Here is a 25606-nt window from a genome sequence, read left to right on the forward strand (position 1 = left end):
TTGCTTTTCCCTTGCTGCTTTTAATATTTTTTCTTTGTATTTAATTTTTGATAGTTTGATTAATATGTGTCTTGGCATGTTTCCTCTTGGATTTATCCTGTATGGGACTCTCTGTGCTTCCTGGGCTTGATTGACTGTTTCCTTTCCCATGTTAGGGAAGTTTTCAACTATCATCTCTTCAAATATTTTCACAGACCCTTTTTTTTTCTCTTCTTCTTCTAGGACCCCTATAATTCGAATGTTGATGCATATAATGTTGTCCCAGAGGTCTCTGAGACTGTCCACAATTCCTTTCATCCTGTTTTCTTTATTCTGCTCTGTGGCGGTTATTTCCACTATTTTTTCTTCCAGGTCGTTTATCTGTTCTTCTGTCTCAGTTATTCTGCTATTGATTCCTTCTAGAGAATTTTAAAATTTCATTTATTGTTTTGCTTACTGTTTTCTTTATTCTGCTCTGTGGCAGTTATTTCCACTATTTTATCTTCCAGGTCGTTTATCTGTTCTTCTGTCTCAGTTATTCTGCTATTGATTCCTTCTAGAGAATTTTAAAATTTCATTTATTGTTTTGCTTATCATTGTTTGTTTGCTCTTCAGTTCTTCTGGGTCCTTGTTAAACGTTTCTTTTATTTTCTCCATTCTATTTCCGAGATTTTGGATCATCTTTATTATCATTACTCTGAATTCCTTTTCAGGTAGACTGCCTACTTCCTCTTCATTTGTTTGGTCTGGTGGGTTTTTACTTTGCTTCTTCATCTGTTGTGTATTTCTCTGTCCTCTCATTTTGTTTAACTTACTGTGTTTAGGGTCTCTTTTTTGCAGGCTACAGGTTCATAGTTCCTGTTATTTTTGGTGTCTGCCTCCAGTGGGTGAGGTTGGTTCAGTGGTTTGTGGAGGGGACTGGTGCCTGTGCTCTGGTGGGTGGCACTGGATCTTGTCTTTCTGGTGGGCACGGCCGCGTTTGGTGGTGTGTTTTGGGGTGTCTGTGAATTTAGTATGACTTTAGGCAGCTTCTCTGCTAATGGGTGGAGTTGTGTTCCTGTCTTGCTAGTTGTTTGACATGCGGCATCCAGCACTGGAGTTTGCTGGCCATTGGGTGGAGCTGGGTCTTAGTGTTGAGATGGAGATCTCTGGGAGAGCTCTCACCGACTGATATTACGTGGAGCCGGGAGGTCTCTGTTCCAATGTCCTGGACTCAGCCCTCCCACCTCGGAGGCTCAGGCCCGACAGCCGGCTGGAGCACCAAGACCCTGCCAGCCACACGGCTAGGAAGAAAAGGAAGAAAAAAAAAAAAAAGAACAGCTAGAACCCCCGACGTGGAGCTGGGTCTTAGTGTTGAGATGGAGATCTCTGGGAGAGCTCTCACCGACTGATATTACATGGAGCGGGAGATCTCTGTTCCAATGTCCTGGACTCAGCCCTCCCACCTCGGAGGCTCAGGCCCGACACCCGGCTGGAGCACCAAGACCCTGCCAGCCACACGGCTAGGAAGGAAAGGAAGAAAAAAAAAAAAAAAAAGAACAGCTAGAACCCCCAACCCAGCCACACGGCTAGGAAGAAAAGGAAGAAAAAAAAAAAAAAGAACAGCTAGAACCCCCGACGAAATGGTAAAAGCAAAACTAAACAGAGAAAATCACACAAAGAAACATACACAGTCACAAAAAGAGAAAAAAGGAAAAAACAGAATAATAAAATTAAAAAATAATAAAAATGGAAAAAATAATAAAATAAAAAGATAAAAAATTTTAAAAAGTAAAAAAAAGAAAAAGGGAGAGAGCAATCAAACCAATAAAGAAATCCACTAATGATAACAAGCACTAAAAAGTAAGCTAAGATAAACATAAAACCCAAAACCAATCAGACAGAGAAAGCAAACCCCAAGTCTACAGTTGCTCCCAAAGTCCACTGCCTCTATTTTGGGAGCATTCATTGTCTGTTCAGGTATTCCAGAGATGCAGGGTTTATCAAGTTGATTGGGGGCATTTAATCCGCTGCTCTTGAGGCTGCACGGAGAAATTTCCCTTTCTCTTTTTTGTTTGCACAGCTCCTGGGGTTCAGCTTTGGTTTTGGTCCTGCCTCTGCGTATAGGCCACCCTCAGGCGTCTGTTCTCTGCCCAGACAGGAGGGGATTAAAGCAGCGGCTGATTAGGGTTCTCTTGCTCACTCAGGCCAGGGAAAGGGAGGGGTACGGTTACAGTAGTCATAATTGGAATGGAGGGAGAGCCTGTGGCAGCAGAGGCCGGCGTGATGTTGCACCAGCCTGAGGCACGCCGTGCGTTCTCCCGGGGAAGTTGTCCCTGGATCACGGGACCCTGGCAGTGGTGGGCCGCCCAGGCTCCTGGGGGTGTGTGGGTAGTGACCTGCGCTTGCAGACAGGATTCTGAGTGGCAGTGGCGGCAGCGTTAGCGGTTCATGCCCATCTCTGGTGTCTGAGCTGATAGCCGTGGCTTGTGCCTGTCTCTGGAGTTCACTTAGGTGGTGCTCTGCCTTCTGTGGGCACACGGAGCAGGAATCCCCTCTCCTCACACACCTGGAAACAATGCTGTGTTGCCTCTCCAGCAGTTCCAGACTTTTCCCCAGACTCCCTCCTGGCTAGCTGTGGCACACTAGCCCCCTTCAGGCTGTGTTCACATAGCCAACCTCAGTCCTCTCCCTGGGGTCTGACCTCCAAAGCCTGAGCCTGAGCTCCCAGCTCCTACCTGCCCCGGGGGGTGAGCAAACCAAAAAATTACTATCTTATATGAGTAACGACTTGTCTCAGCAACACTGGTTGAATAGCCCATCCTTTTCCCATTAATTTGTAATATTAAATCTGATTTACATCAGTCTCCTCTCTGTATTTTATAGTGTCCAAGCACAAAAAAGTGAAATGAAGTCTTGAGCAAAATACCTGGATAATGTAAGATTTAAACTTGATGTTGAATTTGAATTGTGTGTGTTTTTAACCCTGTGATGTCAACCCACACCTATATGTGTAACTCCAATCAGCACTCCTTTGAAAATGGAAATTAGTTTGTACTGATTACAGGTTGCCAATACTTATGTTAATGAATTCGGAGCATTTAATCTCAAACAATGATTAGTGTAAAAAGGATCCAAAAAAATGAAATTGACTATTCTAGTTATGACTTATGGATGGGTTTAGCCAGTGTTTTTCTCTTTGAGACCAAAACCTGAATCAATCAATTAAACAAAACAAACCAAAGTTCAGTCTGTTGACAAGTTCGTATAGTAAGATACGGTATTGCATGGAGTTTGAATATCTAAAGGTCTGAAATCCACAGCAAATGTAATGAGGTCTTTATGTCCATGGTTAACTATATTCATGGGTGAGACAGCCATGCAGTAATCCCTGCTGTGTGTGTGGAGTTTTGCTGAATTGTGTAGCTTCTAAAACAAGAAGAATAAGCTTGCTCCAAAGTTAAGACACTTAAATGGAAAAACCTGAAGGAAAAATCATTACCCAATGAAGATTTAAATTCATTCAGATGGGGAAGACATATTCTCAGAACAACGTGAACTGCTCATTGATTTGTCTCCTTCAGGGGAATGCTTGCTAGTGGGGACAACCGGCCAGTGTTGGGTCTGGGGGTTCAGAGAGCTAGCCTTTTGCACTTGGTGACTTGTGTACACAATTGGTGTGACGTACCTGGCCGCAGATGCGTTTGGCACTATCTTGGATCCCATGCAAGGCCAGTTAAACTGATTGGCTTCTTGTCACTGCTTCACAGTCTGAAGCAGACAGCATTGTATGGACCAGATATAGAATGCACAAACAGCCACACTCGTGCAAAGAATACTGTGAAAAAGTGGTGTGAATATTGTCCAGGTGCTGTGCCTCAGTGGTTCTCAAACTTCAGTGTGCAAAAAATTTCCTAAGGATTTGTGGGTCTTATGTCTAGCTTTTCACTCAGGTCTCGGGGGCTGGGCGTCGGTACGCCTGACAAGCACCTCAGGTGGTTCTGATGAGGAGTTCCTGAGACCACACTGTGTTGGTGAAACCTGGTTATTCTAAATCATCTGTCATGATTTAGGTTGTATTCAAGTGCAATTGGTTTTTAATTTCATATTTTCTTTTAATCAACTCATTTGTTTTGTATAAAGAAAAGGAAACTGAATTACTCCTATAAAAGTAAAATCAGTATCACTTACTGTACATAGAGGGTATACATAAATATACATTAAGATAAAGGTGTGTGTATGTGTATATATATATATACATAATCATAGGTAATGATTTTGCTTCAGGTTTTTCCATTTAAATGTCAAGTTTGGGGAAATTTTCTGTGTATATAGTATAAATATATACCAATATAAGTATATCTGTCATCCACTTAATATTATCTTTTGTTTCTCAGTTTGGCAAACACTAAGAAAAAGGGTTATAGGGGAGAGAGAAGCATTTGCCCCAGGCCATCAGGAATTAAGGATGAGGATGTCTTGGCTTTGTGCTGAGGAGCATTTATAATTTTAGAAATAGCACACTGGAGTGTGGCTGATATGCTTGCCTCGAGCTGACAACTCTAGCTGTCTGCCTTGTGGAGAAGGGCACCTCGACAAGAGGAAAAGTTCACCCAGAGACAGACAGAAGGGAGGGTGCATATCCCTTTAAGAACTGGAAAACGCTGTGTGCAGAGGACTAGCCCTTCCGTTTTGGTAGTAAACCTTGGAGGAAGGGAAGAGAAAGGCGAGGACGGAATTGTTTATAATTATAAGGACCTGTGGTGTGCCAGGCACTGTGCAGGGGCTTGCACATGGCCTCTGGTTTAATGTTTTGAAGGCGCTGTGACACGTGCACATTATCGTTTACTCTGCTATGGAGTTGAGGAAGTGGAGGCATGGGGAGTTGAAGCCACTTGCCCAGGGTTCTGTAGTCACTCCACGTCGCCCTAGAGTGATACGAATCTTATTTCAGTTCAGACTTGAAAAAGAAATGCATTAACTACCACATTTTAAGTTTTAAATGTTTACATTAATGTAATTTAGCATTTTTTGTTTTGTTGTGCAATCCTGAACTTGTATCCTCTGTGGGCCTCATGGTAAGCACAGAAACAGTTTTCACCTCCTATATCTTCCAATTAAGACCTCTCGTTGGGGGCTTCCCTGGTGGCACAGTGGTTGAGAATCCGCCTGCCGACGCAGGGGACACGGGTTCGTGCCCCGGTCCGGGAAGATCCCCCATGCCGCGGAGCGGCTGGGCCCGTAAGCCATGGCCACTGAGCCTGTGCTCCGCAACGGGAGAGGCCACAACAGTGAGAGGCCCGCGTACCGCAAAAAAAAAAAAAAAAAAAAAAAGACATAAAGACTTCTCGTTATGTAAAAAGTTTTCCTTACCAAGGTCTCTGTAGGTTCCACTTTTAGTGTGGTAGCCTTCAGGTGTAATGTGAACCTGAAGAGAGAAAGAAAAAGCAAACAAAAAGCCCCCCACCTGTTTTTGCTCATAATTACTTCATGGAAGGAATGATCATTAACACAGCCTGCGAGTTGTGTCACAGAGACCTACCGGAGTGCAGCATTTCAAGGAAAGCATGGGCCCATCAGAGGACTGGGAGTGTGGGAAGGCTGGTCTCTGGCGAGTGAGCCATTCTAGAAGAGCTCATGAATCAGGCTGGATGAAATCTTCCAGAGAACTTTTAGACAGATTTTATCAGAAATGTACATTTGGGATTATGCTAAGATATTATGATGAGATCATGATACTAACTTAGCCTTCTGCATTTGGAGTTCTTTTTAAAGGGAGACATCCCAGGCTGCTGTTTCCCAGAGATAATGATGAGCTCCGTCTACTTTCAGCCATCTTCCATGCAGGCTGCCTTATGATTTCACAGCAATCTCTGATATATAACAAATATCAAAATGGTTCAGCCTTCTCTAGATTTCTGAGGGTCTGATATTGAATAAAATGATGCCCGTAGAAGCAACAAGGAAAGATGGGTTTTTCCCTGGAGACGTTTTTCCCCCTATTTGACAAATAGGAGTGATGAAACTGACCCTGTGTCCTCTTTTCTTTGGAAGCCTGAAAACTCAGAAGCGGTTCTGGCCTCAGAGCCTGGGCATCATTGCTCTATTTCTTCTCTAGCTTAGGCTTTCTGCCCTAACCTAGCTTCTCCTTGGACCTCAATTATTTGCTTATATTTGCCATGCAGCTAGGTGGCATATTACGATTTGACTCAAACTAGACATAAAAACAAGTATTTTTAAATTATTTAAAATTAATTTTAATATATTAAAAATAAGTAAATTTCCAGTGTTAGAAACAGTGCTGACTTGAGTGGAATGAAAGAGAATTCTTTCTTTCCATGCTTTTGGAAACTTTATACTGTCTTCGTTTCTTGTGAGCCATCACACACTTGTTTCTCAAGACCATTCCCACGTTGTCTTTCTTGCAGAATCATAGACAGAGTTGGGAATTTATGGTCAACTTTGCATTGGACACACACACACACGAGATATTTTTATCTCTTGCATATCAACTAGTTTAAAATACACATTCCTATACTCTTTAAAAGCATCCATCAAAGAATTAGTAATTCTTATCTGAGATGAACAACGTGCACACATACAGTTAGAATAATTTTAGTGTCTTATTTTGATTAAGAGTGGGTTTCTTGTGTTTTAAACTCAAGATTGTGAATAGTTTTAATTAACTTGTTTATTTTTAAATACAGATTTCAGGTTTACATTGAGTTTAGAAACAAAGTATTTTTTTTTCTCATTGCAGACAGAACTAAACTCCACATCTCCCTTCCCCAGCAAGGAGCTGGCTGAAGCCACAAAAACTTTGCTGGATAGTCTTGGGATTGTGGCTCAAGAGGTAAGTCATTTCTTTTCAGCCCCAGAAGGCAGATCATCCACTATCACTTTTTTCCACCCTGAGTTTGGCTCAGAGGGTCTTTTTGATTTGAATATCATAGGAAATGTAAAATCAGCTTTATATCCGTGATCTTAAAATTACCTGATTTGATCTCCTTACTTTAGAGATGAAGAAACCAAGACTCATAGTTGTCTCAAGGTTAATTAGCTAGGGGCTGAAGGCCTGATATCTAGCCTAGAACTTTCTCTCATAATTACTCTTGGCCCCTAGTTAATGACCCATTTGTAAAGAGGATGATTCCTCCTCATCCTCCGTGTACTGTATTTGTCTTACCAGCAAGTTCTCTGTGTTTCTTTTTTTTTTTTTAATAAATTATTTGTTTGTGGCTGAGTTGGGTCTTCGTTGCTGTGCGCGGGCTTTCTCTAGTTGCAGCGAGCGGGGGCTACTCTCCATAGCAGTGCGTGGGCTTCTCATTGTGGTGGCTTCTCTTGTTGCGGAGCACAGGCTCTAGGCATGCGGGCCTCAGCAACAGTGGCTTGCGGCCTCTAGAGCGCAGGCTCAGTAGTTGTGGCTCACGGGCTCAGTTGCTCCGTGGCATGTGGGATCTTCCTGGACCAGGGCTCAAACCCATGTCCCTCACATTGGCAGGCAGACTCTCAACCACTGTGCCATCAGGGAAGCCCATCCTTATTTCTTTTTCAGTAGCAAAGCAAGACAGTCTTTTTACCAAAACATTTGTTTGCTAACTGAAGGGAAGAACATGGTACCCCTAATTCAGATCTTTCCCTTGTAAATATCTGGGCTCTGAGTTCAACTTTGGGAATGTAGTCTCCTGATAAAAGTTGAGTTTACCTTTCGGGTCCACATGTTTACAAGCATATTAGAATAACCTTTGTCACAGGATCAGGGGGCCTAACTTACAAAAAGCAATTAACCATTCCTCTGCCTCCCAGTCAGCATGTGCTCCCCTTTCTGACACCCAGCCTTGTTTCAGATTAGACTTGGAAAGGGGGAACCATTTGGAGCCAGGTGTGTAAAGAGCTAAGCTTGAGGGATGGTGGTCAGAAACCATGTAGGCCTTAATGTTTAAGACACTGGGTAGGAATAATTCATGGTGAAATTCTCTCAGACTTGGTCCAGTCTTATTATGAGTTGCTTCTCTAAGTCATTTTTTGGGATTTGTATCATTTTTCTCAAATATCAAAGCTCACTTTATGTCTCCTAAGAATAAAGGCTTGCATGGTCACTATGGGAAATGCAGAACATTTGGAAAATAGAGAAAACACTGAGATTCAAAGCTGTTTATTTATTAGTGTTTTGCTTTTGGGTCTGTTCTGTTTTTCATTTCTGCTCATGTGTGTCTGACTGGAGAGGCCTGGCTTTTGGGTCCCTTTCAGGAGGAGAAGCCCTGTTCCAGGCTGCCATCTGTTCTTCCGGTTATGAACGCTGGTGACCACTCTGTAGGTGGAGAAGCTGGGTCTCCCAGGGTTCTTCCAGGAGGCGGAATGAGAAACAGAACCTTCCCTGCAAGTCATTTCTCCTGGGCCCCGTTAGCTGACACTGATATGCCCCGTACTACTCTGCAGGTCCCTGCCAGCCTTAGAGAAAGCAAAGCAGGGACTTTAACATGGGAGGCTGCCTCTAAACTCACGATCTGGTTACAGCTGTTTCCTCTTACATCACTGTCCTGCCTTTTGTCTGGGGTTAAAAAAAAAAAAACTGAAAGCATGTGATGCTCCTATAGCTCATGTGGTAGAACCTCTCCAACTGAACAATATACATTGTTCCTGGCAGCTGCTTCCTTGTGCCCTGCTTGTTCCCTGGTCCTGGACAGCAAGGGCCACCTGCTCCTCTCAGTGGAACACTAAATCAAGTCACTTTTGCCACGAGTGACTCATTATCTAACTTGCCATTTCTCTGGGACAAATGGGAGAAGATAAATAAATAAGTGTGCTTGTTGATCTGCTCCATGTTTGGAAAGAAAGTTGGTTGTTTGACCAAAGCACAACCCTTAAAAGGAAAAGGAAAAGGGAGCTAAGCTGCCCTGGTTCATGCAGTTTCACCCAATTTCCCTGTGTAATCCACATGACAGATGTGAGTGGGTCCTACTGTGCCCATTTTACAGGTGACACCGAGGCTCAGAAGAGCTAGACAACTTGTCCACAGTCACCTAGTAAGTTAATTGGCAAAATTGGGATTCGAACCCAGGACCGTTGGCCTCGAAAGCCCATGTTCTTGCTACTTAAGCCCACTTTTTGTCTGAACCCTGATGGTAACTGAAATAAATAAAATAATAGATAAATAAATAAATAATAATAAATAAATAGAATAAAAAGGAGACTCTTCAAAGAAAGAAAATATGGATTAACAGGGCCTGCAGTTGGCTGGGAATGGGGACTTTTGGAGCCAGATGAGTGAGAGCGGACATGAGTGTCACATCTGGGTGACGGGAAGGTGAGCCTGGGGAGGCAGGGCAGAAAACGGTGTCTCCGTTATCTGCCCAGCACCCACCAGGTGCCTGCCACATCCGGGTGCTGGGGACTCAGCAGCGAGCGCACTAACTTCCCTGTTCTCGTGGGACTGACATGGGGCGAGAGACAGAAATAAACAGGTCTGTGTATAATGTGACAGCAGGGATGCCTGCCATGAAGGAAACTAAAGCTGGGTAAGAGGCTGGAGGGCGATGAGGTGGTGTTTTAAAGGGGGCTGATTTTTGAAGTCCTCTCTGGTCAGGTGACATCTGAGCCTGAAGGGAATGACACTAGGGCCTCCACTCCAAGCAGGAGGAACCGTAAATCCAAAGACACTGATGTAGGACATGATGAAGAGATGTATGTAAAGACCAGGGAGAAGCCGGGACGAAGTGAGAAGAGTGGCATGGACATATATACACTACCAAATGTAAAACCGATAGCTAGTGGGAAGCAACTGCATAGCACAGGGAGATCAGCTCAGAGCTTTGTGACCACCTAGAGGGGTGGGATAGGGAGGGTGGGAGGGAGACGCAAGAGGGAGGGGATATGGGGATATATGTATACATATAGCTGATTCACTTTGTTATAAAGCAGAAACTAACACAACATTGTAAAGCAATTATACTCCAATAAAGATGTTAAAAAAATAAAATAAAGACCAGGGAGGAGCCCAGCCGTGGCCAGAGCAAAGAGAGCAAGTGAGAGGGGAGTCAGAGGTAAGGTCACAGCAGGAGGTGAGTGCCATGCAGGGCTGCCAAGGCTGGGTTTACACTGAGTAAGATGGGAGGCCAGTGGAGGGTCCGGAGCAGGGACGCCTGGTGTGACCTAGAGGATGCGGGTCGTTTATGGTTCTGCTGTTACGCTAGGAGACTGATGGGGGCGAGGGCAGGAGGAGGCCATCGCAGTGGATTGAGAAAGTGAGTCAGTGGTTCTTCACTCCACGGATGACGATCAAACGCCACCGTCCGTGGGCTGGAGGATGCGCGGCCCCCTTCCCTGTGTGGGGGAGCGCTTCACGGAGGAGGTGTGGAGTGGGAGCTGAGGTGTAGAAGAACGAGTAAGAGTTTGCCCCTGCGACAGGTTCCGGGAAGAGCCCAGAGCTTGGAATAACTCAGTCATTTATGGTGCTTCTGTCCAAAGATGTGCTGGCTTTAGGTGGGGAGCAATTTGTCCTTTTGATTGGGGGATGGTGGTGGTGAGAAAGAGAAGTGAGTGGCTTTTGCTGTCGTTTAAAAATCTCTAGGGCTGTTGTACCCACCAAGGAAAGGAGAGGTGGTCTGACTACCTCTCCCCTCCCCGTCTGTATACCTCATACAGGTGATGAGAAGATAAACTCAGGAAAAGCAGGCCACCTAATTGTGTTCTCCCGGTGTTAGATGCTCCCTCTGGAGGGAGGAATCTTTGTGATCTCTGACCGCCTCTGGGGCGCCTGGTTCCCCTTGCAGGCAGAAGGCAAAGGCGGACTCTGTGGCGCCCAGGACCTTGTCACTCACCAGAGCCAGCAGGCTCCGTGAGATGGAAAACTGGGCCCGGAGTCGGAACCTAGTCCACCTCCAGGGCAAGTGCAGGGTTCCGCAGCCACTCCCCTCCGCTCACCACGCTTCAGCCCTCCAGGCGGTGAGGACATGCAGTGGCATGTCAAAGAATGTAGGGATTTTTTAATGATTTATTGTGAAATGTGTGGAAATACAAAGTGCTCTATAAATCCTGAATTGTAAGAGCCACTGGGCCATGAGGCCCGCACGGAGCTGGAGTACGTTGGTGTGTGAGACAAAGAGCTGGTCACGTGTGAGTCCCAGACTCAGCCCCCGGCTGCCTGGGGCATCTGGGTCTTCCGGCAGGGACTGTTCTGTGTTGGGCCCTCTCTGGGATGTCAGATATCGTGTGATTTTCTCCTCGCCACACTGTTTTAGCTTCATCATCTTGATGGGAAGTTGGGCCCTCAGAGAAGTGACTTTCTGAAGGCTGTGAGCTAACGAGAGACATAATTGGGATTCAAACTCGGACCCCACCATGCGCTCTTCCCATTGGCCGACACTCAGCCGAGACGAGGATGGGGACTTCACACCCAGCACCTCTTCGGCCCGGGGGCAGAGGGCCCCTCAGTTTCCACACTGAAGTTTGAGGTGTTTTAGAAATGAGGCAGTGACCGAGGGTGTGAGCGGTTCCTGATGTACGCCTATGAACACATAGTCGTTCAGAGAAAGCATCCTCTTCTGTAAACTCAGTGATCATCCGAATGAGATAAAGCCCCCATCACCAGGGGCTCCCCTAACTGCTAAGCGGTGCTTCTCAGTCTCTAATGTGTCTAGGAGTCACCTGGGCACCGCGTGAAAACGCAGATTTGAACTGTAGGTAGATAGACCAGAACCTGCACCTCAAACAGCCTCTCCGATGACGCTGGTGCCACTGGTCCCTGGACCACAGAGGAGTAGCAAGGCTCTGGCAATCCCATCACAGAGCGGTGAGCCTCTGAGAGGCAACATCAGACAAGATATGTTCTGGGGTGAGGCTTTGGCGAGGTCAAGAAATTAACCTGTTTATTCCTCTTCTGTGTCTTCGACCTTCCCCCGCTCTTCCCTCTCTTTTTCCTCCTGATCCCTCCACCAGCTGTTCAGCATGAGGAGCTGGAGTGACATGCGGCAGGAGGTGATGTTTCTGACCAACGTGAACAGCTCCAGCTCCTCCACCCAGATCTACCAGGCCGTGTCCCGCATCGTCTGTGGCCATCCCGAGGGTGGGGGCCTGAAGATCAAGTCCCTTAACTGGTATGAGGACAACAACTACAAAGCCCTCTTTGGAGGCAACGGCACTGAGGACGATGCTGGCACCTTCTATGACAATTCTACAAGTGAGTGTCCGTGCAGACCCAAGCCTTGGCCCCAGCCCACCTCGGTTCCAGGCTCAGCCCCGCGTCCCCTGTGGCACCTGCTTCCTCGTGTTTATCCTCATCCTACGTAGCAGCGGTGGATGTTTGTTCACCTGTCTGTTTGCCCCCCAGACTGAGCTCCTAGAGGAGGGAATCTTCTCCTGACCAGTGAACTGTCCCCACTTGTGTGAATGGGGCCTGGCACATCCCAGTCGTGCAGTGTGTTTATCAAGTGAATGGATGACTGAAAGCCAATCTCCTCAGTTTTCTGGGGGATGTCAGAGGGTGGTTCCCAAAGTGATCAAGTATCTTCTCCTCCTCCTCCTCTCCCTTGCCCCTCCCCTCTCCCCTCCCTCTCCTTGAGGTATGCTTTACAATAAAGACTTAACAGTAACAACAACAATAATAAAAGTTAACATTTAGGGAACATTTCCTATGTACTATGCATTGTATTTAACTTATCTCATTTAACCCTTACAATAACCCTGCAAGGAAGGTTTTATAACCCCACATTTTATAGGCTCAGAGAGGTTCAGCGACTTGGTCAAAGCCACACCATAGCTAATCGGCAAGAGCCAGGATTAAGCCAGATCTGCCTGGCTCCATGCTTTTTTTCAGTAAACCACATGGCCTCCAAAATACCTGTTCATGGTGGTGTGTGTGTGCCATCAGACTCGGACATGTGATCTGCTGTTTGTGGTTCTTAGCTGCAAGGTGGCGTTAAAGAACCTTGTAACTCCATATCTGCCCCCCACACTCGGGCAGTTTTGTGGGGATGTGTGTCCTGTGCCTGGTGGCAGCCAGGAGCCAGTGTTACTGTTTTAGACAGTGGCATCATTTTCATTGAAAATATGACGCAAGTGAGCCTTTCTCCATTTCTAACTGCAGGTGTGTCTTTCAGACACTGAGTAAGGTGGCTTTTTGTGCATTATTGTGACACAAGAACCTTTTATTCTTCTCTGGAGTGAAGCACTCCAGACATGGCAGGTTGCTTTGCGAGCCTGAAGGGAAGGGCCCTGTAGGCAGTTTTCTGAAATGTCATCCCCTCCGCTCCCTCACTTTGTAAGTCAACCCAAGGGAACCTTCATTTTCACAACAGATATAACTGTGAGAAAATCCTCTTTAAAAAAAAAATTATCTCTGTAGCATGTAGAGGATACTTAGTATCTAAAAGAACCCAGAATGAAATTTTTTTTTAAATCAGGAATCCTTCTGGATAATCAAACCCTACTATCTGTTATAAATTTGGATTTTTCAGTTTGGGATGTTTATTACATTTATTATATATACTTGTGATGAGACCTATTAATTAAAGGGAAACTTAAAATTTCTGCTTGAAAACTAAAGTCTGAATTCAGCTCTTTGTTTCCAATAAAAACAAAGTGGTGAGGACTGGTGCAAGCTATCTAGAGTTATAAATCTAGAGGTATAAAGGATTGTGCATAATAAACATTTTTCCATATTGTCTCAGTTGTGAGTTATCCATCATCAGTGTTATAATAAGCTCTGATTATTTATCAAGCATCGTTCTAGGGGCTCCACAGATAGCCTCTCAGTTAATCCTCTCCGCATCTCTGCCAAGTAGATGTCATTAACTTTATTTTTACAGAGGAGCCAACTGAGGCTCAGACAAGTGATGTTGTTACATAGCCATTAAGTGGCAGAGCTGAGATTTGAACCCATGACTGACCAGCTGGCTCCAAAGCTCTTGTTAGTTCCTACAAGTACATGAGCATGCATACAAATATTTGCCTTTCATCCTCTTCATAGCTCCTTATTGCAATGATTTGATGAAGAATCTGGAGTCCAGTCCTCTTTCCCGCATCATATGGAAAGCTCTCAAGCCCCTGCTTGTTGGGAAGATCCTGTATACACCTGACACTCCAGTCACAAGGCAGGTTATGGCTGAGGTAAGCTGCCTAGGCCCAAGAGGCCCTCTACAGAATCCTCCTAGAATTATGGACAAAAATATAAAGGTGGCTTCGGATGGTGTGTGTTGAGTATACTCATGGCTCTTGTGGGATTTCCAAAGAGTGAGAACCTCCAGTCTGACTCAGGCCCAAGCTGACCGTTGAGGGCCAGCTCTCCAGCCTTGGGTATTTGAATCACTGCTGCAGGCAGACACTTCTTGGGAATGGAAGGGACTGGAAAAGGGCTTCTGTGATGGAACATCTTTTCAGGGAGCAGCTGAGTTCTCATGTCTCTGCCTCTCTCTCTATATTTTTTTTTCTTTTTTTTTTTTTTGCTGCCCCTGGCTCCCCGTTTGACTCCAGGTGAATAAGACCTTCCAGGAACTGGCTGTGTTTCATGATCTGGAAGGCATGTGGCAAGAGCTCAGCCCCAAGATCTGGACCTTCATGGAGAGCAGCCCAGAAGTGGACCTTGTCCGGGTGAGTGTCCCTCTGATTACCGTGTACCTGATTGATGCTCTTTACTTTCCCAGAAGTGACTGAGGTGAGGATTCTTTACATTGAACCAGTGCAGACGTACTGAGCATCGCTCAAGCCTCAGGCCCATCACTTGGCAGAGCTACAGGTGACGGTGCACAAATCACACCATTTCATGCACATCAGCATCAATGTGTCTGATAGTCAAAATCAGATTTCCAAGAAACCTAGGGCTGGTATTTGGAGCAAGAGTTTGGTGATTACAGGACCTTGATTATTTTCATTTCTGGCTCTAGAGCCACAGCATCTTACTTAGCCCTACTATGTCCTAGTGGGTCTTGGACAGAGGTGTGTGTGAGCAAAGGTCTGGTCTGACCTGAGATACTCATTCCCCGAGGCACCGTGTGAGTGTAGAGCTGCTGTTACTGCATGGAGGGGAATTGCACTTAGTGCTTCAGAACCACTTGAAAAGGGATAAATGCTCTAGAGACAATTGGATTCAAAAGCGGAGAAGTCTGAGCAAGAATGGAATGTCTCCTTTGCTTGAGCCTGAGTGCCATTTAATCGCATCATCCTGCCTTGGGCTGAGTCAGAGAATCATTAGACTGTTTCCTCTCTCCATGGTGAGAGAGGCCTCTTCCTTTTATTCCTGCTGCTATTAAGAAGCACGAATGGATTTTGCCAGGTTTCTTTTCTTGACACCTCATTGATCGGAGGGGCAGCTGGGTGTTAGAGGAGGTATCTACCCTGGGAGGTACTCTCCCAGGCTGAGGACTGTCCCTTGATGCCCTGGGAGGGACGATATGCAGGTGGTCTTCCAATGAGGGGAAAGCTGGAGTCATCTTTGTTGCACTAGTCTTGCAATTTAATTCTTAAATTGGGAGCCTTTAAAAACCAAGGGACTTTAGTCAGAAAAACATGAACAATAATTTGTATGGATTGACTGAATACTTCTGACTAACAGTAATAACAACAACAACTTATGCCCTTCAAGGATGGATCTCTTTTGGACTCTAGTCTCTTCTCCAGAAGGGATTCAAGTGGTCCAGCCACAGACAGTGCCATAGACTTAGGTGTGGTCTCAGGTGTCTTCTTCCTGGTCCTCTCCTTAGAATGTACATTTCTACTTGTTGGACTTCTCTCCTTCTGAGTCTCAGAGGATGATGAGGGTCCCTGTCGAAGGAACTCCATGAGTTTTAGTCTGTAGGCAGACAGATGCTTCCCTTACTCTTAAATAGAGGGTTTGGCTTGGATGCTCCAGCAGCTCGCAGGCTCTCAGTTCTTCTGGGACAAGGTGCTTGCCAACATGGCCATGGCATTCATTAGGCATCCTGCTGGAGAACACAGGATGTGTGATAGGAAATGGAGGAGCTGTGGCTGGGGAGAAGAGCATGGCGTGTGGTTTGGAGAGCCTTGGGCGTCAAGCCAAGGACCTTTACTTTAAGCTCTGGAGCACCATGAAAGGGTGCCAGGCCAGGGGAGCTATTACTCTGGTTTGACAGGTGGATTGAAGAGGGGAAAGGTGGAAGGCAGAGTCCAGGGCGGAGGCTATGCAAGTAGGTGGCCAAGGCATTGGCTGGAGGCAAAGCCTGGTGACTGTTTGATTGTGGAGGAGTGAAAGAGATGGCAGCTTCAGGATGATTCTTGATTTCTAGCTGGTGGACGGTGGGAATGTCCAACAGGCCAGTGGGTATTGGGGCCTGGAGTGTAGGGGGCTGGTTAGGCTGAGACACCAAATGGAGACTCATCAGCCTGCAGGCGGAAGTCGAAGGAGCCTCCTCCAGCTGCTTTCTCTTCTCTACTATTCACTCCACAAGCTTGGGCCACTCAGTCCTCTGTACCCCCTGCAGCCTTGCGTCTGGTACACAAGGCAATGCTTGAGACTTCTGCGTCGGTTGGGGTAGCTCATTTTTTTTTTTTTTTTTTAGCTTTATTGAGGTGTAATTGACAAATTAAAAGTGTATGTATTTAAGGTGTACAACTTGGTGTTTTGATATATGTATGCGTTGTGAAATGATCTCCACAATGGAGCTAAGTAACATGTCCCTCACTTCACATAGTTACCTCTCAGCAAGTGTCAAGTATACAGGACAGTATCATTAACTATAGTTACCACACTGTACATTAGGGCCTCAGAACTCTTTGTACTGCAAAACTGAAACTTCATACCCTTTGACCTCCCTATTTCCCCCAGCCTCCGGCAGCTACCATTCTACTCTGTGGTAGCGCTTATCTTCTGCTGTCTCTGGCTCTGTCTACACCCGTCACGTCACCCCACATATCTGGAGGTGCTTCTCCGTTGAGTCATGTAACCCACTGATACTAAACTGTTCTCCTTTCTGAGCTTCTGTTTGTCTCCTTCATCTCAAGCCTCTGCTCTTTCCCTGGCCACTGCTTCTGAGGGGGATCTTTGGTCTCCTGGCCCCTCTCTTGCCCTAGAACAGCCATGTGATCAGTGATCTCACTGGGCATATCTCTCCAGCCTTGCTGCCCTCCTTGGCCATATTGCTGAGAAGCCACACTGGCCAGGGAGGGCCTCACCCCAAATGCCACGTGTCTACACTCAGGTCTTATTTGCTCAGTTCAAGTCTCAAATAAGTCATTTCAGAATCACTAACCCATACCCCTGTGAACCTTTGTGAGGTACAATTTTGTACCTATTTTGTTAACAAAAATACATGTCTTAACTGATGACAGTATAAATTGTTATTCCCTATAGGAAAACAATTTGGAATGAAAATTGTAAGAGCCATAAAAAATGTGCTATCCTGTGTATCTGCATTTCACACACCCTCAGGGATATATCCCATACAGAAATAATTTTAAAGAAAGAAGTCACCATATGAGAGAGAATGTTATTGCTATAATAATTGTTATTGTGAGAAATTAGACTAAATGCTATGGTATGGGCATAGTTAATGAAATTATAGTTTATATACTCTATAAAAACTATTATGCTCCCATTATAATAATAAATATGAAGGCACATGGGGAAAAAGCTTATATGTTAGTAAAAATAAGACTGATTTAAAAAATAGCAGAGTTTGGCCCCTTAGGGATTCCATTTCAGTAGAGCCAGAGCTTCATGTACGTTCTCAAAGGTGTGAAAGGAGTTGCAGCTGATTCTCCTTTCCATGAGCTGAGGTTGAAACAGACCCATTTTTCTGGCAGCACATCTCTGCAGGCCTCTGCCCTGGTCCTCTGCACCTGCTGGTTGAGCACCAGATTGGTTTTCCTTCTCTTCCATGTTGACCCACGTGGAGAGCCAGCCAGCTAGGGAATAAGAAATGGAAGACAGGCCTCCTTTGCATCATGACCCATGCATCCCGCAACTGGAAAAGATAGTATTGGTTTAACAGCAGAATTCTTTTCCCAAACTAAACAGCAGAAGTAGATGTGTCTTATTTCAATCTAGAGATTAAGGTCTTTATGAGGATTCATCAGCCTGGGTCTCAAAAGAGGAAGAAGATATAATGCAGTGGGAAGGTGCAGTAGAATCCGAGAGCCCAGTATTCTCACCTGTAAAATGGAAACACTGGGTTACCTATCTCACAGTTTTCTATGAAGATTTTTTAAAAAGGCAAGGTATGTGAAAGGGTTTTGTAAACCATAGAATGCTCATTAAGACTTAGTTGGTGTTTACTACTTGTACTTTGTCATTGGAATGGCAGACGCTATTGGACAGCAGAGGCAATGACCACTTCTGGGAACAACGATTGGAAGGCTTAGATTGGACAGCCAGAGATATCGTGGCATTTCTGGCCAAGCACCCAGAGGAAGTGCAGTCCACTAATGGCTCTGTGTACACCTGGAGAGAAGCCTTCAATGAGACCAGCCAGGCAATCCAGAGCATCTCTCGCTTCATGGAGGTGAGGATCTATTCTGCGGACCACTTAGAAAAGGCTTTGGCTTCTTTCTCTGAGATGGTGCAATAAGGTTTGGATTGGAGTAAAGTTTAGAAATAATGTGTCATCTTATTTACAGTAGTATCCCTCCACCTAACACAGGGTTAGTGTACAAAAAGGTACTCAATGAATGTTAGTTAAATGACTGAATGAGTAAATCAACAGACCTAACTTCTAGCTTTATTCTATCTGACTCAGGAATGTCTCTATCCATCGTTTTCTAGGTTTTCCTGTGTTTTGATATCCCAATACCTAATGGCAACAAAGCATTCCCTTAAAAAAGCATTACTTACGAAACTTATCTAAAATCTAATAGGACCGATTACACTTTAAAAATTGAGTCCTAAAAATGATATGTGACTTAATAGGGACAAATGAAAGGTTTTTTTGTTCTGTTTGGTTAGTTGTTATGACTCAAAATTACTAAGAAAACAGAAGCGAAAATGAGGTTTAAACCTCTTTCCTTACACAAAAATCAATATAGGCAACTTACCTCTAAATACTTCCAACATTTCGCTTGAATTGCAGTTAAAAACCAAAACAACCCATTTTCAATTGAATATTGGAGAATGACTTGAGAGAGGAGTAGAGAGTGAGGATAAAAAACGTCATGCACTTAGCGGTTCTCTCTTAGCATAGATTCTGCCTTGGCCACTGCTTGTTTTCCTGGCCATCGGCGTTCTCATGACGGCTGTTCTTCCTTCAGTGTGTGAACCTGAACAAGCTGGAACCAGTGGCAACAGAGGTTCTGCTCATCAACAAGTCCATGGAGCTACTGGATGAGCGGAAGTTCTGGGCTGGGATCGTGTTCACTGGAATTGCTCCTGGAAGTGTCGAGCTGCCCCATCACGTCAAGTACAAGATCCGGATGGATATTGACAATGTGGAGAGGACGAATAAGATCAAGGATGGGTAAGTTGAATCCCATTGTACCAGCCAGTCTTGGGAAAGTCAAGAGCAGCTAATGTGAGTGGAGGCACTTTATTTTAACTAATAATTTGGTAAAAATTTCCAACAAAGTATAACTCAAATTGGTGGCATGATTTTGGTGTAACTGGCTCATTCATTGTGGAGACAACTATTTCAAAGGTCTTAAAATATCATTATCTTTTGGTTCGGCATTTCCATTCAAGGGAATTAGTCCTGAGGAATTAAATCAACAGGAAAAAAAGACATTAGGTTCTCTGTGCTAGCACTATCCCTTTTTATAAAAGGGAGCAAATAAGCAAGATAAAAGGGAATGGTTTAGTAAATTTTGGCCCGTCTACTTGTTGCATTGTTAGGGAGCTAATGGAGAGGGGGGGAAACCCAAACCAACAAGTGGTTTGCTCATTCTGATTATATTTATTTAAAAACATGTGTACGTGTCAGCTGAGACCAGAAAGTAAGACACAGAAATAAGAAAAGTGGCTCTGTAATGGTGATAGGATTGTGGGTGACTGAATTTTTTTTTATTGTATGGTTCTAAGGAATGTTTGATCGCCTGTGGTTTGATTTAAGGTACTGGGACCCCGGTCCTCGGGCTGACCCATTTGAGGATATGCGGTACGTCTGGGGGGGCTTCGCGTACTTGCAGGATGTGGTGGAGCAGGCAATCATCAGGGTGCTGACGGGCACAGAGAAGAAAACTGGCATCTACATGCAGCAGATGCCCTACCCCTGTTACGTTGATGACATGTAAGTTACCAGCGAGCCACCACCTTCGCTTAACTGGTTAACACTGTCCCCAGGTGGTGTGTACACACGCACGCACACACACACACACCCACGTTAAGGGAGGAAACAGAATGATTATATTTATTTTATATGTGTGTTGATACTGGTCAAAAAATTGGTTAAAACAAGATTGTAGCTACTGCAAAAAAAAAAAATTGTTTTTGAAATTCTGTGGCATTTTCAGGAAATAAGATGCCAGGTGTAGATAGCTGACAGTTTGAGCCACGTCACCAGTAATCCTCACTCCTTTCTAGTCCATGGTTACCAGAACTTTTATTTTTTTATACTCTGTCCTTTCAGTCAAAATCAGCCCAATCTGCAAGTTAAAAATGTGTCATGATGAGCACACGCCAGACACATCCGCACGTCCCCCAAACACGGAGGCACAGCGTTCTAGACCTATAAAAGCAGACTTCGTGTCAGTTTTTCTTCTTCCTCTCTATAAGTGGTAAACCACATTTTCAAACAATGCAAATAAAACCGAACAAGGACTTTTTATCTTAGACATTTTAGATAATCTTTTAGTGCTTAGTCACTGTGCTGCCAGGTTCTCACTCTGGGGACTGTGCCTTTGGAGCCAGTGATTTCTTGTGAGGGAGAGAATAGGCAGAGGTGTAGTTATTGCAAGCATCTGAAATATGTCATGTCTCTTCTGAATTCTGGAAACTCTCTTATTCTCTGTTGTGTGAGGGAGAGTGTGTGTGTGTGTAGAGATCAGAGAGAGTGCAGAGGGAGAAGGGTTCCTCTCCTTGTATTTCTCCCTGCTTTGCATTGAACAGCCCATTTCCTTGCAGGGCTCGCTCTAGCTGTTCTAGGTCACCTGGATTTATCTTGTGTTTCACCTTCAGAAAGATTAGGCAGTATTTTCCAAAGGAAGACTTTTCCAGAGACCCCCTAGGCCAGATGTATTAAGTCCCCCTAGAAAGGATGTATTAAGATGGGAACACGATGAGAGGTCAGAGGCATTCAGAGCCTTTGCCTGTTGTCACGTAGCCAGTAAGTGCATAAGTGGTAAAGCTGGGACTTGAACCTTGAGTTTCAGAGTCCAGATTCTGTGTTCCTTTTACTTCACTGCATCTCCTGTTCTACTTTGGAAATCTGAAATATTACTGACAAGAGCTGCCTGAAGTGTATTTCTGCACCATCTGTCGTTAACAGTTATGCAAGGCAAGCTGATAGTGAGATGACCTTGAAGATGTTGAACTTTCATGACAGAATGAGTCGGTTTTTTGGTTTTGTTGGTTTGGGTTTAGTACTTTAAAATCACCCCCATTTAGCTTAATGACATCTGAGAGCTATCTGGTTACTAAAGCAAGCCCTCAAAGTTTTCTTTGGCATCACTTTGTCAGTAGTTTCATCACTGTGTTACCCCACTCACGAAGCGTAACTGTCAGGGTGCTCAGGTCTGCCCGTCTCGGGCTCAATGCTGGTGCTTTCTCTTGCATGCAGACCCAGAGGTGTTGGCCCAGGAGCCTGGCTTACACTCACCTTTACTCCTCCCCCCGCCCTTCCAGCTTCCTGCGGGTCATGAGCCGGTCAATGCCCCTCTTCATGACGTTGGCCTGGATTTACTCTGTGGCTGTGATCATCAAGGGCATCGTGTACGAGAAGGAGGCGCGGCTGAAGGAGACCATGCGCATCATGGGCCTGGACAACAGCATCCTCTGGTTCAGCTGGTTCATCAGCAGCCTCATCCCCCTGCTTGTGAGCGCCGGCCTGCTGGTGGTCATCCTGAAGGTAAGGCTGCCTCAGCGGCCCCTCCCTGCCCCGCCGTGGGCTATGTGAGCAGAGGAAAGGCACAGAGTCTTCGCAAGGGAAGGGGTCACATGTGCTGTTCCTTGCAATTCCCTCATGTTACAGTTGGGGAAAGGGAGACCGAGAGAAGGGCAGCAGCTTGTCCAGAGTCAACCCAGCTGGTTAGCAGCTAAGCGGGACTGAACCTAGGGGTCTTGTGTCCCAGGTGAGCACGCCATGCTGTTTGGCAATGGTTCATGGCAGCATCAGAGAGTTACTCACTTTCCTAGATGTATTGGGTGGTAATTCTGCCAGAATTTCTAAAAACCATACTCAGAAGCGTAGATATCGTTGCACGTTACGATTGTCTGGAAGCAGAGGCTGAGACAGAGTTTGGGCATGGGTATTTCTTAGGGATCCACACCTCTAGAAGGGATGGGGAGGATACAGGATTGAACAGAGGGAGGAGTTGAACTGTGACGCACGGCCAACTCCCTGGGCACTGTTGCCGCGGAGCTGAAGTGTCCAGCCCTTTAGGTTACCCCAAGGCCTCCCTCCCTGACACCGCATAGACCCAGGCCCTTCAATTAGTCATTGGAAGGGTGTGCCCCAGGGCCAGGCAGCTGTCTGCAGCTGGGACAAACCTAGAGGGGTTGACACCTGAGGCTGTCTGCTGACAGCCAGGCAACAAGTCCTTCCTTGAAGGGAACTCTGTACAGTGCAGTTCTGTGTCCACCCCTTACCTTAATAGGTTTATATGCCATTTTTTCACAATTATTTCACTGAAGGATGCATTGTTTAAAAAATAAATGTTTTTAAAAGAGGAGGGGTATAAAGGGAAAGGAAGTAACATTTAATTTAATACCAGCTACTATTCATTACAAATGAGCACTTACTGATTGCCAAAGCATTGTTTAAATCACGTACGTGTGCTGTCTTGTGATATCCTCACTAAATAACCCATTTAACATACAAGGAAATGAGGCCAAGGAAGGTTAAGGACTTCACTGAGGTCACCTGACACTGTGGCCGAGCAGTTCTTGCTCAAGTCAAGCCCCCCTCATGCTCTGATGTCTGACTGCCAGGGCTGAGCTAGGTGGCCGGGGCGGAGGTCCTGTGGCTGGTGGGTGAGAGCCACTCTGTGACAGCTGAGCGCTGGTGGGTCCTGCTGAAACAGAACCAACTGCTAGAGAGACACTTGAAAAGTCCACAGAGTTTGGATGATTGTGGAGATCCAGAATCCATAGCAGGTTCTCATGGGGGATGTTAAGATGGCCTGACCATTCTCCTTGGCTCTCAGAGGGAGAAGCCATGTGGGATGCTGTCTCCCGCAGTTCTTTCTTGGTGCCAAGAGTCATAGTCCTTATAGAAGAAGGAGAATCCAGGTGATACTATTTCTTGGAAAAACAAAGAACAAAATTGTCTGTTGAGATGAACCTTGGTGAATATCAAGCCTGGACTTTGTTTTGTTTCTGGCTCTACCATGACTTTGATGTGTGGTCTTGGGCTAGTCATTTCCCTTCGGTAGATTTCAGTTCACTCATCAGAAAAATGAACGGCACTGTTCCTCTGTTTTGTCTTTAAGATGAGCAGGAATAAGCCCTGGCTGCTTCCTATAGATCATTGCTTATTGACAGTCTTATTGGGTCTCTTCCTTCCCAGTTAGGAAACCTGCTGCCCTACAGCGACCCCAGTGTGGTGTTTGTCTTTCTGTCCGTGTTCGCTGTGGTGACCATCCTGCAGTGCTTTCTGATCAGCACGCTCTTCTCCAGAGCCAACCTGGCGGCAGCCTGTGGAGGCATCATTTACTTCATGCTGTACCTGCCCTACGTCCTGTGTGTGGCGTGGCAAGACTACGTGGGCTTCACACTCAAGATCTTTGCGGTGAGTAACTCTGGCTCTTCTGCAGTAGCCGCAGTCACAGCCGCACCTGGTATTTCACTTCTGCTTTATAATCCAAGCTGAGAACAGGAGATAAGAGATTCTCTTTCCAGCGGGACTTGAACCTCAGTTCTAGATTCTATGCTCCTTGAAGGCAGGGACTGTGTCTTATTCAATTGTTTATTTTTAGTCCTCTGAGTGAACACTGGTTGAGTTGAATCAAATGGTATTTTTTAGGGAGCCAGACTGCACTGCATGCGGTAAATGGCACTGGGGAATGCCTTTAGACAACAGAGGCCAGCTCTACCTTTTGTCTCCCAGCTCTGTTGGCCATGTTAAGCTCGCCACAGAGTCACAGCCACAGATAGAACTGAAAGCTCTTGAGATCAGAGATGGCTCCTTCTGGACTCTTGTCTCCTTTGTGTCCAGTGTGGGGTTTCACTTGAGTAATATTTTCTGAATTTCAAGACTGAGGAGCAGGTGCCCCATCTCCCTGCAAATCCCTGACTTCACTCCCCTCCCTCGTACAGAGGAGGAGGGGCCTTTGAGGGTGTGCAAGTCCCTGTAAGACTGAGTTGTCCTGAGTTTTTTGCAGGATGCTCCAGATGCCTCTGTCTGGACCCGTTAGACATCAGCAGCCCCAGACAGGCTCCTATGACACTGAGCCATCACTGGCCGAGCAGGGAGCTTGAGAGGACCGTGTGTGTGTGTGTAAGGTACAGGATTGCTGAGCCCTTGAGGCATCTTTGGAAGCATAAAATTCTAAAAGCTTTACATTCCATCAAACATGCATTTCTGAAATGTGTGAGCATAATGAGTACTTATAAATAGAATCACTTTATATGCTGCCAGGGAGCCCACTCCCCTAAAGGGACTCTGTAGATAAATATTTCCATATCTTGCAATTGATCCATTTGGCAAATTCACCTTTCTCCAGGTGACATTTACATTAGCAGTGATAGGAAAATGAGAAACACGGAGACGATGAGTGACTTCTGCATCTTTCTCACAGAGCCTGCTGTCTCCTGTGGCTTTTGGGTTTGGCTGTGAGTACTTCGCCCTTTTTGAGGAGCAGGGCATTGGGGTGCAATGGGACAACCTTTTTGAGAGCCCCGTGGAGGAAGACGGCTTCAACCTCACCACCTCGGTCTCCATGATGCTGTTTGACACCTTCCTCTACGGGGTGATGACATGGTACACCGAGGCTGTGTTTCCAGGTACACTGAGCTTCCACACTGCTTTAGACATCAGCCAGGGAAATAAAATTTCTAGCTGTAGTGCTTTCCTTCCTTTGTGCTGGAATTTCTGCAGGGCCTGGGTCTCCTTGGAAAGTGGTTAGGGCTTTAGACCTATGGCAAACAAATGGTCTCCAAGGAGAAGCAGCTGATGCTAAAAGTACAGCTCTTAGTACTGACATAGCTCTTGTTTTTGAGCAGAGTGTGTGCCAGGCGCTGTGCAGTGTTTTACATACTTTGGTTCATTTAATCCTCATAAGACTACTCTGAGGGAGTTACTGTTCTAACCAGTTTTTGCAAATGAGAGAACTATGACCCGAAGAAGTTAAATAACTTGCCTGTGGCCACAAAGCTGGTAAGAGTAGGTGCTTGGAGGTGAACCCAGGTGGGTCACGCTGGATCGGCTAGCCCAGGAGAGTCCTCCCAGTGCTGACCCAGGTCTCTAATTGTGTATCCCCTGAATTACCACCAGCAAAGGTTCTGTTTCCTGAGTACAGCTTGTGAATAATAAGATACATTGCCTCTCAGCCCTTGCCTGTGCTTTGATCGAATTAGTATTCATAAAAATTCATTTTTATACTTCCCTTAATAAAT

At 45.5% G+C, this 25606-nt stretch overlaps 1 protein-coding gene across 9 annotated transcripts in view; it reads left to right on the plus strand.

Moving 5' to 3' along the window:
- ABCA1 (ATP binding cassette subfamily A member 1) overlaps positions 1 to 25606 on the plus strand; it is a 145021-nt gene that overhangs the window by 74568 nt on the left and 44847 nt on the right. For 8 of the 9 annotated variants that reach the window (XR_003681173.2, XM_028493741.2, XM_028493734.2 and 5 more), the window contains exons 8-17: positions 6719 to 6811; positions 11896 to 12136; positions 13925 to 14064; positions 14428 to 14544; positions 18213 to 18410; positions 19153 to 19358; positions 19947 to 20123; positions 21677 to 21899; positions 23559 to 23780; positions 24790 to 24994. Coding sequence is in view for 8 of the 9 variants with exons in the window: in XM_028493741.2 (XP_028349542.1) it covers positions 6719 to 6811; positions 11896 to 12136; positions 13925 to 14064; positions 14428 to 14544; positions 18213 to 18410; positions 19153 to 19358; positions 19947 to 20123; positions 21677 to 21899; positions 23559 to 23780; positions 24790 to 24994 (1822 nt within the window). In the remaining variant the exon portion in view is untranslated. Of the gene's footprint in view, positions 1 to 1757; positions 2897 to 6718; positions 6812 to 11895; positions 12137 to 13924; positions 14065 to 14427; positions 14545 to 18212; positions 18411 to 19152; positions 19359 to 19946; positions 20124 to 21676; positions 21900 to 23558; positions 23781 to 24789; positions 24995 to 25606 lie in introns of those variants that run through there. The other variant, XM_028493740.2, reaches the window with a different exon arrangement.

Source organism: Physeter macrocephalus, chromosome 9 (genome assembly GCF_002837175.3).
Source record: "Physeter macrocephalus isolate SW-GA chromosome 9, ASM283717v5, whole genome shotgun sequence".
Lineage (NCBI taxonomy): Eukaryota > Metazoa > Chordata > Mammalia > Artiodactyla > Physeteridae > Physeter > Physeter macrocephalus.